Here is a 19,565-nt window from a genome sequence, read left to right as displayed (position 1 = left end):
AATTCGTGCGAAGATGTTAAAGCGGGCTCTACCACTGTTAAATTTTTTCTAATATACTGCTCGTAAGAAACATATCAGCGCATTCAAGTGCCCGAATTTCGGAAGCTCAAACAGCTTAATCATGTTAATAATCTCGTTTATTACGGACAATATATAAAGAACTATAACATTTTTTTTTGATTATACATCGCTGTTAAAAATTCTCTTTTCATAAAGAATTATATAAATAAAGTTATGAAGAAAGTGTCTGCGTCTTTATATCTTTAAACAAGTGTTGAGTAAACACAAGTCTGTTGAAAGGCGTTGAAATGGAAACGTACAAAAAGATTCTTAGCATCCACACTTCAAAAGAACTGAGAAAATAAAGAGAAATCTTTTAATCAAATGCTCGAATTAGTGCCTGCAAAGAATGTTCTGTATGTTTTTATTATGTGCCTTTTTCCTATGGTCTTTTAAGTTCTATATTAACTAACTAATAAACTGTAAAATGAATTTAAATTCAAAGTTTAAATTAAGTTGAGAAACATAATATTCCATATAATCATTATTGTTAAATTTATTCAGTTATTTTTAAAAAAGCGAAAAATAAACTCTGTCTAGTTTAAATTATTCAAACTTTCGTGAGACATTATACTTAACTGAGTGAGCTGAGGGCCGCGTCCGCGAAATAATACCAGTACCACTCATCCGATGGGCTCGAAACTAGTCGGTGCCGACACCGGACGAATATACGTGAGTGTTTAGCCGTGTTTATATATCAGTTCTGTCTATTTTATATTTTTTGCTTTGGTTAAAACGTAGGATAATTTATACTAATATTATAAAGTGGAAGAATATCAGTAGCTACTTGTCCGATTTGAAAATTCCTTTTTTGTTGAATAGTCCATTTATAGAGGAAAGCTTTAAGCTATATAACATTACGCTGCGACCAATAGAAGCGAAGAAAAATGTAATCGACAACCACGCGAATGAAGTCGCGAGCACAGTTAGTAATCAACCCAAAGAAGTAACTATAACCTTAAAATATTTTACGTTTACCTTCCCCAATCTGTGAAATTTGTATTTTTGGAACGTATCCAAACTGCTACGTTTCAAAATCTGCTTCAAATAAATTGGTTACCTTTGCGTTTACAACGTTCTAAAACTCTAACGCATTTTGAGAATAAATTGTGAGAACTTTTTTAATACTAGCATCCAAAACCTTTAGGTGAATAAACGTGCGAAACAAGGAAATTATGCTAGAATATAAAAAGATTAAGACTAGTTGTTAATTAAAAAATAAAAAACCTATTCACGTGACACCACACTTGTCAATATCGTAACATTGTGTTTGACGACGCCATGTAAATAGGCGCAAAAAGTAACCCCTTAAGAATGAACTTATATAAAAACGGTTAAACACTCATTTATATTCGTCCGGTGGCGGGACTAGTTTCGAGCTCATGGGTGTGCATTTCTAATGATATATGATGATGATAATAATAATGTCATCTATAATATTTTAAACGTTTATTTTAATCAAAACATAATTATTACGTGGTCCAACTTCGACCAAAGGGCGACAACTAAATCTAAACCTATTTGACTATGAAAATTCTCGTCAAAACTTGTCTGTAATTCATTATTAGTATAGATAGTCAATTGACCTAAAAACTTAAGACTTAAAACGACCACAACGACCTAAGTTCGTGCTAAACTCAGCGTCCAATCAAGACGCTATCTTGATGACTTATTTCGTCAAAGGTCACGGAATCTCTTTAAAAACTCCAAGTGTTATAAATTGATAAATAGAATCGTTATACACAACAATTTGTAGGTAGAAATCACGGGCATTTGGCGCGATCCTGATATGTTTTTTATATTACAAGATGTCAAACGAATAAGCGGCCTGTATTCACCAAAATGACGTAATGATCTCCAAAACAATTTATGAGTTTATTCGTTTCATACGTTATAACGCTGCAATACCACGATTACACAGAAGACAGCCGTCAAGTGGAAGATATTCCGCGTACAGTCTGATGAGTGTGCGTCCAAAAATGGAAGTGGACTTACCGGATGAGGATGCATTGGAAGGGAAATTATTATCTTTCTGTGCATCCCCTCCTCCGTCGATTATATTACGGATGTCTATGGGTGATGGTCGCTTCGCTGGTGGTGATTTCGGATGGCCGCTCGCTCGTTTACCAGTTTGTAATATAAAAAAAACTTTCCTCTTTATAATATTAGTAGTAGTTAGTCTTGGTAAACATTATATGCTAGATAAAATTTGATTCGAAATAAAACGACGTGGGTAATCTCTGTGTTCAAAACTTTGATAATATTCAAACAAAACGTGAAAAGTTGAAAGTGTATTGACTAAAATTGGAAAAGGATGAACGTAAAATATTTAATCTATATGCATAACATCGAACTTTAAAAAAAATTGTTCAACACTCATACTAGTGATATTAAATTAAGATCTACATATATTATTGAAATTTTAAAGTCGAATAATCAACATAAACTATAAATAACTGCTAAATTTTATAAAAGCACTCAATCCGCATACTAACCATGACGCCTAGTCTTGACTACAAAGAAAGGGGAAAGAGAAATTGCTCGTGAAATTTAACAGGCGCTCTTTGAAGCGGAAAATAAAATATTACTTTAAAATCACACTAACTCGACGAAAGGTTAAATATTTTCTACAATATAGTCATTTTGCACATTATTTTAATAAAATTAAATTAACAAGCATCATTTAACGTGTTAAATTAACGGTAAATTACTTTTAAAAACATGCTGTCAAACACTAGTTTTAAATATTAAAAAAATACTAAACTACTTAAGTACACTTTAATCATTTATTAGGTGTTTTATTGAAATAAGACAAATTTAAAATGTATTTTATTGCTTGTATTCGACGTTTAAACTTTGAAAAGACTATGTATTTAAAAAGGTCGCCATTTTGAATGCGTAATATTTCGATTAATAATATTCAATGTAGAATCACAACATCGCTTTGCTTTTAACGAGGTAGGCGTCAATGTTTCCAGAAAGACCTATTGTAAAACACAATGAAATATCATTTCCACAGATTTCTTTGTGCTTTTAACAATGAATGAAGAGCTGTTAGCTATCTGTGTCGCTCGCGTGAATGGCAATGACATTCCCTGTCATTCGACTTTGACAGATGGCTTTTGTTTTTTTTTGTAAAAGGCAAATGCTTTTGTTGTTTTTTTGATTTTACATATGAAAACTTTTTAGTTTGGAACTTAAAAAAATCGAAATTGAAAATCCCAATGACCAATTCAACCCTTGTTGATGACGCACCAAACAGCGACAAGGATCTTTCTTGTGGCACATTTAAATATGACAGGGGGGCGCTAATGAGCTGTGTAATTTAGTTTCACTTATAACCACCAGGTGCATAAGGTCCCTGTTGCCAACAGATACGGAACCTTTTTACACGTGTTTTAATCATAATTTTTATATTTTTGTATTTAGAACATATTATGTTTTTTCTTCCTTTTTTATCTTATTTATATTAATTGTAAATCCTCGTATATCTTCTAACAGTGCGTGCTGATAATTTTAATTTCACAATTCTATTTCATATTTTCATTTTGTCTTTTTATTTTATTATACAGAGTGTCCCAAAAGGTTACGTACATAGGAAGAGGGATGATAGGGGTGGACACAAGGATAAAGGGTTATTGACGATAACATAATAGCTTTTTTTTTAAATGTAGCAATATTTGTAGGTCATTGGTCACAAAATTGCCCCAGAAGGTGTAAAATTTTTAAGTTTTTAGTATAAAAATGCCATTTATTTTTTTTAATACCCAGAGGGGAATTTTTATTCTATTTTTCTGGTGACCCTTGTGTCCACCCCTATCATCCCCCTTCCTATGTATGTAACCTTTTGGGACACCCTGTATAAATTCCAAAATTCATCTTAATTCAACCGCTCTTACCATTATCATATTTTCCGTCGTTTTTAGTCCCAATTGAATATATACAGCCACCAAAATACCCTCATATCAACCTAAAAGTGAAACACGTAAGAACCAAGTACTAACCTTTCTTGTAAGTCCTGAAAGTGTCTCTAGATGTCGTGTATTGTATGTCATAGACGAGTGTACTTCCAGGTAACAGATTGCGCTCCTTGTTTATCCTGTACACGGCGTACTTGAAAGCGAGCTCTGCGCTGCCGCCGCGTGCCTCTTCTGTGAATATGGCGCCTGCGGAAAAAAAGTAGTGAACAAGACAGTTTGAGATTTTTAGGCGCTCGTTTAACAGGATGAATTTTATAAAATAAATAAGTTTAGAATGTGGGTTTGGGTGAGAGAAGATGTATAACAAGTTTCCTCTGCTAATCCTCTTTTATCTCTGAATGGTACGCAGTATATTCTTTTTCTGTAGTGCAGATGTCTTTGGGCAACGGTCATTTTTATATTAAAAAGGAATAAAACGGCTGTACAATGATGATACCTTTTATACTATAAATAAAATACAATATAAAGGAGAAACTATGGTTAGAGCCACTTCTATATGTGAGAAAAGCATCACAATCCTTTAGACTCTCTCTCATCCATACTTTACTCACCAATTTTAATGACAGGCGAGAGAGCGGCCACGGCATTCAGCAAGACCAGGAGCCAGCGCCACTCGCGCCACATAGTGTCACCTCATCACCGCAAACGCCTGCATTCGCCACCTGGTGATGAAACAAACATCTTGTCAATCAAAGTCTTCCCATCCATCTAAACTTTCTCATTTATAATATTAGTAAGAAGATAAGATGTGTGTGTTTGTACGCGCTTTTAACAGGGAGCCAGGTTCACTAATGCCCAGTCAATGACCGATATTTATGTTTAACTAGCTATCGCTCGCGACTCCGTCCGCACGGAATTAAAAACTTAATAAGTAGCTTAAGTGGTCTTCTAGACTATGTTCTACATGTACCAAATTTCATCGAAATCCGTTGATTCGTTCCTTTAAACAAACATTAATCCATCCAAACATTCGCATTTATAATATAAGTAAAAAAAAAGATAGTCTGGAAGAACATATAGGCTACTAATTAAGTTTTTTTTTAATCTGCGCGCACGGAGTCGCGGGCGACAGCTGATATGTTTTAAACGGAGATTTTGGTCTCTGAAACTCACGTTTTGAGGTCTTATAAGACAATGCCTTTGTATACCTAATTGGCTATAACAAAAGACTAAAGCAAACTGTGTTAGCTCTTCCTTCAAGCAATTTTGGGTACGAACAAGAGCTCTTTAGGAAGGTACAGTAAAGTGCTCTTAATATTGTAATTTCGCCTTTCTTTGGCCTTTACAAGTGGTCGTCTAATGATCGAAACATATATATATAAAAGAAAGTCGTGCTAGTTACACTATTTATAACTCAAGAACGACTTTACCGATATGCCTGAAAATTGTTGAGGAGGTAGCTTAGAGCCAGGAGACGGACATAGGATACTATTTATTCATATTTTTTTTCGAATTTATGCCTTGAAGAGCTGCTTTTTATTTAAATTATCTATATATTAAGTTTTTTTATATATCCACGCCTACGGAGTCGCGGGCGACAGCTAGTTATGTTTACATCTTACTAATATTATAAATGCGAATGTTTAGATGGATGTTTGTTTGAAGATATCTCTAGAACGGCTGAATAGATCTTGATAAAATTTAGCAAAGATGTAGAACATAGTCTGGAAGAACACATAGACTACTAAACAGCTAGTATAAAATAGATTACTAGCTGTCGCCCGCGACTCCGTCAACGCGTGATTAAAAAATAGTAGTCGATTCTCATAGCTACTGAATATGCATATAAAATTTTATAAAAATCGGTCAAGCCGTTTCCGAATATGGTAACTAACATTGTGACACGAGAATTTTATATCTTACTAATATTATAAGTGCGAATGGATGGATGTTTTTATGAAGATATCTGCAGAACGTGCATAGATCACGCTGAAATTTGACATAGACGTAGAACATAGTCTGGAAGAACACATAGACTACTTCATCATCAGCTCACTGTACATCCCCACCGAGGGGCTCGGAGCCTACCCTAAGTTAAGGGTGATTAGGCCATAGTCAACCACGCTGGTCAAGTACGGGTTGGTTGACTTCGCACATATCTTTGAATTTCTTCTCAGATATGTGCAGGTTGCATCACGATGTTTTCCTTCACCGTAAGAACATCGGATAAATGTACATATGTAAATCGGAAATGTAAAAACACATTGGTACATGGCGGGATTCGAACCCAGGACCTGCAGATTGCAAGTCAAGTGCTTGACCCCTGAACGACCGACGCTCCCTAAAATATATAATACCGTAATTCAATTTGATTCGAATTAAGGTTCGTATTATTTTCTGCCTCTTGATTTCGACTGTTTTTACCAAGAATATTGTGTCATATATCATTCTTGCTTGATTTACTGTTTCCGTTAAAAAAAATAACCTCATAAAAAAATTACGTCACATCTAACCTAGAAATAAATTCCTCTACAATAAGGCAAATGTCAGATGTACGGAAAAAGGGAGAAATGTCATATGTCATTCCAATTAAACGTCACATAATGCAAACGTCAAATCTGATAAATGGCGGCCATTGCTGTCTACGATATCTTACTAATATTATAAATGCGAATGTTTAGATGGATGTTTGCTTAAAGTTATCTTCAGAATGACTCAACGGATCTTGATTAAATTTGGCATATATGTAGAACATAGTCTGGAAGAACACATAGGCATAAGCTTTTTTATATAGGATAAGGAGGCAAACGAGCAACGAATCGCCTAAAATTTGATCCGACGCCCATGGACATCCGCAACGCCAGAGGAACCGCAGACGCGTTGCCGGCCTTTAAAGAAGGTGTACGCTCTTTTCTTAAAGGCCCCTAAGACGTAATTTTTTGGAAAGGAATTTAATTCCACGGGAAGGGATTCGCGGGCAACAGACATTTTTGTATCCAATAAGGGTAAATAATTTATACCATAATATTTGCAATTGGTGTTGACCTCAATGACCGCCATTTTTAGATGCAATTTGATAAAGTTTTTTAAATATTATAATTTCGGGTTTAAAGACTTTCGACTTTTGCGACACGGGAAATACCATCATCTCTAATTCATTGTGATTGACAAAATTGCAGGAAAGAGACGGGTTAGGCAAAATAAATCTTGGCTGAGGTGCACCAAGGAATGGACCAACATTACCATCGTCTTCAACCTGCGGGGCTAGACAAAGTAAATTCGCTCAGTAGCGATTCCAGAACGAACTGGCAGTAATTTTTGATAAGTCACGTGATTGTCGCGCGTGTCTTTACAATTTTGAAGTTGTCTATTTAATCGCTTCTTAGCGAATGTACTTTGTCTAGCCCCTTTTGTATAGCGTAAGATGGAAGACATTCACTAAGCTAACAGCCAACCTCCAATAGTATAGAAAAGTGGTTCCCAAACTTATTTTGTCTACTGCCCACTTTGAGAATAAATATTTTTTTAGCGCCCCCCATATTTTCACATATTTAAAAACCACTATAACTTCAAATTAAATTAATTAATTATTGTGACCTATATATGTATATTAACGGAGAATTGTAAACGTAACTTTTACTATAACCCGCAACTTGAGACCTGCAGCGCCCACAAGGGGGCGTTATCGCACACTTTAGGAAAGACTGGTGTAGAGGCACATGAATTAGACTTAAAAAATTACGAACAATATTTCACTACGCACAAACAATATTAAGTCGTTCAAGAAATAATAAAATACCCTGGTTTAGATGAATAAATTCCTGTGACGTCACAACACTGGGGTGTAGGGGAATGCAAAGCCGCGGCCCATTCCAGGCTCATTCCGCAAACAGCGCTCGAATGATCTCTTTGTTCAGCACTGCATATTGTTGTGACACACAGACGATAAGGGTCGCGCACTTTTAAAATAATTTTAAGGAACTTTACACAAGGCAGGCTTAGCTCTAGGGTTAAGCATTTGACTTGTAATCTGCAGCTCCTGGGTTCGAATCCCGCGATTTACATATGTACATTTCTCCTCATCGTGATGCAATCTGCACATATCTGCGATGAAATTTCAAAGATATGTGTGAAGTCAACCAACCCGCAATTGGTCCAGTAAGCTAAGAGCCCCTCAGTGGGGACGTATAGTTAACTGATGATACAAAAGGCAACTTAAATCTTCGAAATTGGTGATTTTAGTCCCTAAGCAACTTACGAAATACAATATCAGAGGTTCGTACATAGCGCGTATCGCCGACATGTTTGTCAAGAACGTTGTAAGAAAAGTCGCAGCAATCTTTTAAAGTTGACATGTAGTCGCGACGGTTCAACGTCGTGCGAATTGAGCGCGCGCAGCGAAAAAACCACGCATATTTGTTGCGACGATTTACGCTACCTTGTGTACGAAGGACCGTATTATTTGGTGATGTTAGCACCGCCAAAATAGTTTGTAGCTATGTTATGAATTCAAACTAATAATGTAGATAGATTTTAAAGGTAGCAAAAGCTGTCATTTCCAAGCAATCGCCGTATTTTAAGCTCGTCATTTTAACAAGCCGTGTGTCACAAGCACGTATTCTGCCCACAAAATGTACCAACAAAACGCTAGGCGCGTGTCCCCCGTTAATATTCATAACGCTCTAATGGAGTCGCCAGGGCTTCGTTGCGGTCTGTAGATAGACGGGACACGATCCGGGATAAGTACACAACGAAAATCAATTTTTAACAATGCTTAAAGTTGAGATTTCCTTCTTGCTATACTTATTTTTCAAACGCTATAATAATGCTGCTAGGCGTTAGATTATAAATAGACGCGACATAATATAATCAATGATATTGCCTAAAACACAGAGTCAATCTATCACTCATTAGCTGTCGCTCGCGACTCCGTCCGAGCGGAATTAAACAAAAACTTAACGGGTAGCCTATGAGTCCTTCCAGACTATATTTTACATCTATGACAAATTACTTGAAGGTTCATTTAGCCGTACCGGAGATATCTTCAAACATCCATCAAAACATTCGCATTTATAATATTAGTAAGATTAGAAACAATTTTTATAGCAATGGTTCAATGTAAGTTCTAAACAAATTTACAATCTAAAGTTCAATGACCTTAGTTTGTTTTTCTGTAAATAAACTCCGCCTTTAATTAACAAGAAAACAAATTTTACTCGCTCCTTTAATTACATTGTACATTTATATATATTCCTTAATTTTTAAGAACCATGTCTTTGATTGTCATAAAAAGTAAAAACATCGCAACGTAATATCACTTAACTACGACCACCAACGATATATTCGTCTACGACTCTGTCCGCGCAGACTATATTCTACATCAGTGCTTCCCAAACTTATTTTGTCTACTGCTCACTTTGAGAATAAATATTTTTTAGTGCCACCATATTCGAGTTTAAGCAATCTTTTAATTCATATTAGTTGATGTTCACAAGTTGTTGCTGAGAGGCCTCCTAGCTAAATAAAATTACAAATCACCCCCACCAGGCCTCTACACAACGCCACCATTTTCTTTCTGGATCTCTTACCCTTGAGACCTGCAGGGCCCACAAGGGGGCGTTATCGCCCACTTTGGGAAAGACTGTTCTACATCTATAACAAATATCAGCGAGAACCATCCAGAGATATCTTCAAACATCCATCCATCTATTATATAATTAACTAACCTAAAATACTCGAAATATGACAACGTTTCGCGTCTTATTAGAAAATCAAGATGGCGGCTGTTGTCTTGATTTATGTCGGATCGAATGCGCTCTTTCACCTCGGGTCGAGGCGGAGGGATGAATGACATACCAATAAATAAATTAGATTCTAGATTAGGGTCGAGCCTGTTGCTTTGATATATAATGGAACAATACAGATGACAAAATGGTACTTATGTATAAAAATAATAAACCGTTTTAAATAAAAAGTCTCCTGTTGAATACAGATCTATGAATAATCCCATATGTAACTCACTATAGGTCCCCACTGAGGGTCTCAGAGTCTACCCTAAGTTAACTAGGTGATAGTGAATGCTGGTCCAGTGCGTCACTTCACACATATCTTTGACATTCACAGATATGTGCAGCATCACCATGTTTTCCTTCACACTAAAAACAAAGGATAAATGTACATATGGAAATCGAAGAACACATTGGTATATGACGGAATTCAAACGTAACCCCTGAGCCACCGACACTCTTTCACTAATCAGTCCACTAATATATACATTTTAAAATGCCGACAAAACTGCTTAATCTATATATATAAAAGAAACTCGTGTACACTATTTATAACTCAAGAACGGCTTTACCGATATGACTGAAAATTGTTGAGGAGGTAGCTTAGAGCCAGGAGACGGACATAGGATACTATTTATTCATTTTTTTTTTAATTTATGCCTTGAAAAGCTGCTTTATATTTAACTTACTAATATTATAAATGCGAATGTTTAGATGAATGTGATGTGGAAGGATGAATGGGTGTTTGAAGATATCTCAAGAACGGCTTAACAGATCTCTATTAAATTTGGCATAAGTATAGAACATAGTATGAAAGAACACATAGACTACACTAATTAAGTTTTTTATATATCCACGCGTACGGAGTCGCGGGCGACAACTAGTATTATATATATATAAATCAATTGTTGTTCGTTAGTCTCGCTAAAACTAGAGAACAGATTTATCTTATCTTGGTCTTGCAATGTGCGTGTAAGTCTAAGGAATGTTTAAAAGACGAGAAAAATGCCAATAATTACCGAGAACTAATTAAGCTTTTTTAAATTTCACGCGGTGGGAGTCGCGGGCGACGGCTAGATAGGAAAATTTTTTTTCAGTCGCACCAAAATATAGCCAAGTTTTCAATTCTTATTACAGTAACAAAGAAGTTTCTTTTCAAACAATATATTATATATTCTTATAACTTTAGACTTTATTATAAATCTATATTTTTCTTTATCCTCGTCCATTTTGGTAAATCACGACCAAAATGCGTTTACTTTGCATTATTCTTCAAATGTTCTTTGTATAATAAGAAAACTTTGTTGAAATTTCTTCATCGATTCTTTTCCAGTGAGCGACGGGCCGCGTCCGCGAAATAATACCAGTCCCACACATCCTGGGGCCCCCGATATGCTTGAAACTAGTCGATGCCACCGGACGAATATACGTGAGTGTTTAGCCGTGTTTATATATCAGTTTCTTCAATTCTGTTAAAGTTTATACGAATCGTGACGATTCAAATTTTGTAAAGTCAAAAAGAAATGTATATAATTAAAAGGAAATTCAATACTTCTTAATGTTTGAATAAAACCATTTATAACCTTAAAATTAACTCTGGCTTGACCTATTTTAAAGATTAAATAAAAAACGTGTTGCTTTTAAAAAATTTAAAATTATTTTTTGTCTGTCAACCTATGGGACCGTGTGTCACAAATATAAAATGTCACAAAAAACACTTAAACTCACTTAAATTATTGTGTAAATTTGAAGTATTTTAAATAATTAAAAATTATTATTTCTCATAACAATTTAATGTAATTCATTTGAAAACTTTTTTTTAATTTATTACGTAAAATTCAATCTTCTCCCGCCATTTATTTGACAGCGCGCTACGTAATCTGTTATTTTCGTTCGTTAATCAAAAAACATTATGTGCCAATTGTTTCCTCTTTACGAGTGTCGCATAATCTGTATTTTACAGCTGGATTTTTATTTAAAAATGTCGTCATTCATATACATTATCTAGTAAAATAGAAAATAAATTATAAGTAAAAACATTAATTTTGTGTTTATAAAATACCAGCTGTCGCCCGCGACTTCATCCGTGTGTTTGTTTAAAAAATAAAAATTAGGGGTGGACCACTCTTAACATTTAGGGGGATGAAAAATAGATGTTGGCCGATTGTCAGACCTATTCAATATGCTTACAAAATTTCATGAGAATCAGTCAAGCCGTTTCGGAGGAGTATGAGAACGGAAATTGTGACACGAGAATTTTATATATAAGACAAACTATCCTTTTATTTAAACATGCAAATGTAAATTTTTGCGATATACAAAATTAACCTCAACAAGAATTTAACCGAATACTTTAATTTGTACTATAACTAGCTGTTGCCCGCGACTCCGTCCGCGCGGAATTAAAACAAACATAATTAGTAGCCTTTGTGTTCTTCTTCTTCCAGACTATGTTCTACATCTAGGAGATATCTTCAAACAGACATCCAAACGTAAGATTACTAATTTAGAATTTTTTATAATCAAATTGCATTTTAGTCAAATGCAATTTGAACTTACAGCGACTAAAACTATGAAAATGCATAAAACGAACTTTGTTTTGAATTTTAAATGCGAAACAAAAATTTGCATCAAAAAGCACGAAGCTTTAAAATTAAATTAATATCAGTATTTTCGCAACACAAAAATAGAAAGAGAAACTAAAAAGAAACTGACATCTATGCCCGCTTTGCTTTACATCGCTATTTGCTATATAAACAGAGCGCGGCAAAATTGTACAGATTAAAAACGGTTCTCTTTGAAACGTCAAAAATATTGCCAGTACACGTTTGTTTTTTTTTTTTAAATCAATATGCGAAAAATATAAATTTATTCATTCTCAAGATAAAAAAAAAAAAAAAACAAAAGACGATAAAGGGAGTTAAGAATTCTGTTTGGAAAAAGTTTTTTTTTTTATTGGAAAAGGGGGCAAAGCAGTCCATGAACATCCATAACGCCGGAACTGCAGATGCCTTGCCGGTCTTTAAGGGAGTACGTTCTTTACTTGAAGACCCCTAAATCTTAACTGCTTGGAGATATCGTTAAGGTCAAAGTATACCACAACGCAGCTGTGCGAGGTATTACGCGAGAACTTCGTCGTTGTGATATGCATCCATCGAGGTAATGAAATATGGCGCTCTGAAGATTCTGTCGAGCTTTTTGAAGTTAACGCAGTACCATTGTTTCCTAAACTTATTTTGTCTACTGCCCACTTTGAGAATAAATATTTTTTAGCGCCCACATATTTTCACATGTTTAAAAACCACTATAACTTCAAATTAAATTAATTATTGTGACCTATATATGTATATTAACGGAGAATTGTAAACGAAACTTTTACTATAACCTGCAACTTGAGACCTGCAACGCCCACAAGGGGGCGTTATCACCCACTTTGGGAAAGACTGCAATATACCAATGTAGTTTAACTTTAAAAATATCTATCATGTAGGCAAGAATTTGTACTTAGTATTTACTGGGATAATTGCCTAGAAAATGTCACGAATTATTAATAGCTACAAGCTCAGAACAATGAAGACGTAAAAATTAAAAATAAAAAGGGACTCTTTAAAAATCCTTTGGCGCATGTCTACAATAGCAGTGGCAGAATGGACGAGAGCACAGCGCTCACGACATGACAATTTAAAAAAAAAACAATTGGCGGGAAAAATGACTTCTGTCATTATCTTTTGCAGTGTTCCCGAACTTTTCTTTTTTAACCTAACCTATATTTTGTGAACAGACACCGATAAAAATTTGTTTTTTCAATTTCTAAATTTTGAAGTTAGTGGCCAGGTCTTAGTTCTCGCAAATACAGACACGATGTGTTCCTTCACCGTAAGATCATTGGATGTATATGAAATTCAAAACCTGTAGATTACAAGTCCAATGGTTGACCATCCTGACACTATTTCTAGTATCATCATCAGCTCATACGTCCCCACTGATAGTCTCGTTACCCTAAGTGATGTGACTAGGTCATAGTGAATGCTGGTCCAGTGCGTCACACATATCTTTGACATTCACAGATATGGGCAGAATCAAGATGTCTCCCTTCGCCGTAAGAACATAGGTTAAAGGTACATAATTTAAACCGTAACCCTAGTTTTTAACCGGATATGATATGGACCGGCTATAGTGTGTCTATTTAAGATAGATTAATTTGACAACTGACGCCTATAAAATATCGATTTAATTTTTGTATAATGATTAATGTCGTACTTAATGGACGGTTGTCATAGTGTCGAACCATCGAGCATAACGAATAACTATGAATTATCGAAAATCGAAGTAATAATATTAATCCAACAATTGGTTACTATAATTTAGTTATTTTATTTTTGAATTTATTACAGTTATTTGGCTATGTATCGCACAATTAATTTCAAAAAAAAAAATCTTTTCTGTTCGTCAACATCGCAATTTTTTGTTTAATATGTTATTTCTTTATGTAGTTATGAAGGATAAAGTAGGAATAGAGAGAAACAAATTTATTTATATTGTAATTCAAAAACAATGGTCACGTAATTTTTGTTCACAAATTCTATGAGAACAACTATCGAAAATTGAAAAAATTCTTAATCGATTTTACTCAACCCATATCTAGTGTATTGTCAAACTAACATATCTTAAATATAATTTGAAGCAATAACCTATCCATTCTATAGAGATCATTGAATAACGTATAGAATTTACGATTAAAATATAAGGAACACAAAGCACGGCAGTATCGTCATGTCATTGCTTCTTCTTTACTATGGCTTCGGTTTAATCGATATACGGTACGTTAACATACTTTAAAGCGGACCCGATTGAGTAACTAAGGATAGATAGGTATGTAAACCTACTCTTATGTTAAATGTAATTTGCTTTCATAAAACATCGATAAAAGAAACAATGGAACAACGCAGGAAAAGAAACGTCAAATTTTAAACATGGCGGCCGTTACGATTTTTTTTGTGGGTTATTTTAAGAAAAAAACCAGCCAAGTGCAAGTATGAACCGTGCACCGATTGTCGTACCAACCTGTAGATATAAGAAAAAAACGGTTTTTGCGTTTCTTTTCATTGCTTTGGCTTAGAAGCTTAGGGCAGTAGAGCACAGTATTCGATATAAACGTCTTGATATCTCACGGGTTCCAGTGATAAAGGGTCTTGACAAATAGTTCGGACAACAAAGTTCCGTTTATAGGGTTCCGTACCTCATTGCAAAAAAACGGAACCCTTATAGGATCACTTTGTTGTCCGTACGTCTGTCAAGACCCTTTTTCTCAGAAACACGTGAAGGTATCAAGCTGGAATTTATATCAAATGTTGAGGTCTGCGGTCGCTAGGTGCTGTAAAAAATAAAACTTCTAAACCAATGCAAACAAAAGATACAACCGTTTATGTCGCAAATTTACGCAAATTTTCGTCATTCGCAAGGGAATCAAAACCTACATGATACTTCCCGTGAACTTAGAATTTTTTCTTTAGAGGTACGAAAGCCTAATTAGTTGCCTATGTGTTCTTCCAAACTATGTTCTACATGTGTGCCAAATTTCATTAAAATACGTTCAACCATTCTGGAGAAACCGCCAAACATCCATCTAAACATTCGCATTTATAATATTAGTAAGATAGGTAAGATTAGAGCGCTAAAGAAATTTACCTCAATATAAAATAAAAGCACCAGGCACATCAACACACCAGGCACACTAGGCACACCAGGCACAGCAGCACCAGGATCGGAGTTACGCGGTCACCATACATTAAAAGTAAATTCGAAGTGATAACCTTATTTTTGAAGTCTGCTAAAAAGGCCTTCCTTTAATTCTACATTTGTTCGACTTAGATATCTTAAAGTTATTTATCTCAACTTTAAAGTTATAAAACATCTTTTAACTTTCAAACTAAGTTGCAACTAGAAATTAGCTTATTAAAAGTTTTATGCTGACGCAAGTAATATACAAAAACTTCTATTTCCTGACACATTAGCGAAGTTTCTTTCAAAGGAATATTGTATTTGGTTAGTACTAGCTGTCGCCTGCGATTACGTCCCGGTGAAATTAAAAAAAAAATAATTAGTCTATGTGTTCTTCCAGACCATATTCTACATCTATGACAAATTTCAGCAAAACCTATACAGCCGTTCCGGAGATATCTTAAAACAAACATCCATCCAATCCAATCCAAACATTCGCATTTATAATGTTAAGTTAAATAAAAAGCAGCTATTCAAGGTATAAATTCGGAAATAAAGGATAAATAGTATCCTATGTCCGTCTCCTGGCTCTAAGCTACCTCCTCAACAATTTTCAGGCATATCGGTAAAGTCGTTCTTGAGTTATAAATAGTGTAACTAACACCACTTTCTTTTATATATATAGATAGATTAATGCTTATGCCGCGAGCTAAATGCTAGGCTCAGATTACCCTAATTTCATACATATGTTGAGGTTTTACCATCACATATAACGACATAAAGCGTACGATGTAAATTAAATTAAAACATAAATTAAAACAACTTTAATTTATGCATTTGGAATCTTTCGCATTAATATAAATACGAATATTTTAATGGATGTTTGTTTGAATGTATCTCCAGAACGAGTGCATGAATCTTGGCTTACATATAGAACATAGTCTGGATGAACACATAGGCTACGAACGAAGTCGCTAGCGACCGCAAGTAATGTTATAAAAGCGTATGTTTTGATGTTTGTTAGAAGATATCTCCAGAACTGCTGAACAGATCTCGCTGAAATTTGGCACAGATGTAGAATTTAATCTGGAAGAACAAATGGCTACTTATTATGTTTTTTAATTCCGTGGGAATGAAGTCGCGGGCGACCGATAGTAATATTATAAATGCGAATGTTTAGATGTTTGTTAGAAGATATCTCCAGAACAGCTGAACAGATCTCGCTGAAATTTGGCATAGATATAGAACATAGTCTGGAAAAACACGTAGACTACTAATTTAGTTTCTTTTTTAACTACGCGTAACCGGAGTCGGGGGCGACGTAATAAAACTTATATACGCGCGAAAAACATAACCCTATTTTTCAGTTGGATAAAAATATATACGATTTATATTAATATTGTTTAATAAAAAGGAATTACCAACTTTTTATAACGAAACTCACAGGAGCGGATAACGTATCTCCAAACGATATCTTCATAAACAAATTGTCTTAGTATAAAAACATGTCTTCGAGAAGTTTCTCCTTAAAATTTCTATTTTACATTTAGAGATATAGATTTAATTTCTTTTCCTAATTATTGAGACCTTAATTAACCTATTGTGTTTTTACAACACAACAAGTTTCGCAAAAAAGTAGAAACACAACTTTGTTGTTAAATTTTCGTGATTTTAATGACCCTAAGTTATATAATAAACAGGGTTATAAATAAAATACATATAAATTACGTACATACTTTAAAAAACTTAACTGTTGCTATAAGAATAACTCCTTAACCGTGGGATTCTGACGCCAAAGTGTCCGTTCAAAACATATTATCTCTTTTGTGTCAAAGATATATTTAACACATAGATAGTCTTAGAAACCCACGGTAATTGTACAAGATCGTATTATTATATTAGTTATTCATTCCTAATTATAACCTCGAAAACTCTCCCTAAGGAACAATTGTTTACTGTTTAAACAAAACAAACTAAATTAATTTTGACAAATATAAACTTTTTTTTTAATCTGTATTGATTTCATCGATCAAGATTAATTAAAAAAAACACAATATTCTATTTGTAATAATATTATAACTAAAGTATTAGTTTCCTTTGGATAGTAGTATTATAAAATAAATGAGAAAAAATATCCAATTCAATTAAAAACTCATTGGAGTAAAAACTATTTGGCAGTAAAACAAGAATACCTTTGCCTTTCGGTTGATAGAATTAAAGAATATCAAATATTAGTGATGTTCTACTTACAACTAATTAGATCAATTATCGACATCGTTTAATTTATCACATTAACCTATTTAACCTTAAAATTTCACATGTAAAAAAATAGAGAATTACTGTCGTATTATAACTTACCATTAATAATTTTCCTTCTAACCACAGCAACATGAAATTATCAATATTTTCTTGTCTCATACAATCTCATGTTTGCTTAGTATTATCCAAACTAATCATTCAACATTTAACATCTAAATTATTATAATTTACAGTATTAAACACTACCTTACACATAAACTACACAATAGAACACACAAAAACACAATTATTTTAATTGAACACACGTTATTTTAAGCAATTACACTACACACTTCGCTCAACACACATCATCGCATCAAAGAAGAAATCCTACTGATTATTTCATGGGAATACATAGACATGGTTATGTAAAATAATATAAATCAGACATTATTACACGATTATGTACCTTACGTGTTATACTATTAAGTTGAAATTCCAATAAACGTATTGGGGTGGCTGTAATCTTACCCCGCATTCAGCCCCATCCCCTAAGCTGAAGGGAAGTCCGTGGAATACGGAATTTTGTTTTACGCTATCGCATTTTCGTTATAATCATCATAACAGAATTGTTATTTCTACTAATGTTTTTTTTTAATAATTCTAGATATAAAACATCAGATTATCCTGTCTTTTTGAACCTCCATAAAAATCACCTTGGATTCATCTTATACGATTTATAATATTTAATGATTTTAAAAGTCTACCTTCCCATCCAAACAAATACACATAATGAATTTGACGTTGACAAATAACAGTTTTTGTAACAGCTATTTCATGTCGATGTGTAACCGCTATTAATGTCACATCACTACATCATTCAGTGTTGCCTGCTAATAAAACTGGTATTTAATTAAATTGAAGTAATTGTTTTTGTCTTGCATATTTATAGTTGTATGATATCAGAGTAAATATAATAGGGCTTAATAACCAGGAGTTGATGAGGGTTGGATTGACCGCATGCAAATTAGAAAGGGTTGTTCATTAACTTGCTTTGAATTTTATGAATCATGAAATTAAGATGTCCATATAAAATTAATATTGAAGCTTCAGTCTTTGTTCGAATTTCGAAACATAATTTAAGAACTGTATTTTTTTTATTTTACTTTTTAAAGAAAAAAGTGAATTTGGTTATAATTATTCTGTCTATTATTTTAGTTTGCTTGAAATTAACTTTTTCATATGTATAAAATTAACTTAATTATTATTTAAATTTTAAAAATCAACACTACACAAGTTGAAGGGACTAAAAGGCAATCCATAATCCGCCATTTATTTATTCGTACCTTATAATTTATAGTTATTTTTACTATATGATATTTAGCAAATATCGGTAATTGATAGATTAATTAAATTTAATTATCTAAGGAACAAGAAATAATAGTTTAATTAAGTATATATATACATTTTAATATTTGAATAGAGCTTAATATAAAATAAGAACTTACTTAATTTATTCTTGGCTTGTAACAGCTAAGAAAAAATGAAAAATCACAAGATAAAGTTTAAATAAATTAAATTCAGAATTAGGTCACAGATGGCGCTTTTATAAAATGTGTGAGATTTTGTTACTTCTTTACTATTATTCAAAATTACGAAAGTCGTAATAAATTTATAATTTATCAACTTTGAAACTTTGATTTAATTAAAATAATATGTTAAGATAATACAACTTTTCTTAAAAGGTTAAAAAATTTTGCACAAATAAAAACAATACAAAAGTGTCAAAATGTCACTGTCATTTTGTTATTGTCAAAAAACTAACCTATAAAAGGTTTAA

The 19,565-nt window shown here is 33.5% G+C and overlaps 1 protein-coding gene across 1 annotated transcript in view; it reads right to left on the bottom strand.

Moving 5' to 3' along the window:
• Nucleotides 1-18,078, bottom strand: part of LOC106114735 (glutamate receptor ionotropic, kainate 2) — a 31,810-nt gene extending 13,732 nt beyond the window's left edge. Inside the window, exons 1-3 of the mRNA XM_013308051.1 lie at nt 17,846-18,078; nt 4,592-4,702; nt 4,065-4,226 (exon numbers count right to left, since the gene is read on the bottom strand). Coding sequence (XP_013163505.1) covers nt 4,065-4,226; nt 4,592-4,664 — 235 coding nt within the window. The 5' untranslated portion in view covers nt 4,665-4,702; nt 17,846-18,078. The remainder of the gene's footprint in view (nt 1-4,064; nt 4,227-4,591; nt 4,703-17,845) is intronic.
• Nucleotides 18,079-19,565: the final 1,487 nt, after the last annotated feature.

This window comes from Papilio xuthus, unplaced genomic scaffold, assembly GCF_000836235.2.
Source record: "Papilio xuthus unplaced genomic scaffold, Pxut_1.1 DF829660.1, whole genome shotgun sequence".
NCBI classification, from domain to species: Eukaryota; Metazoa; Arthropoda; class Insecta; order Lepidoptera; family Papilionidae; genus Papilio; species Papilio xuthus.
The sequence above is the reverse complement of the archived record's forward strand: the minus strand, read 5'-3'. Positions and strand labels throughout refer to the sequence as shown.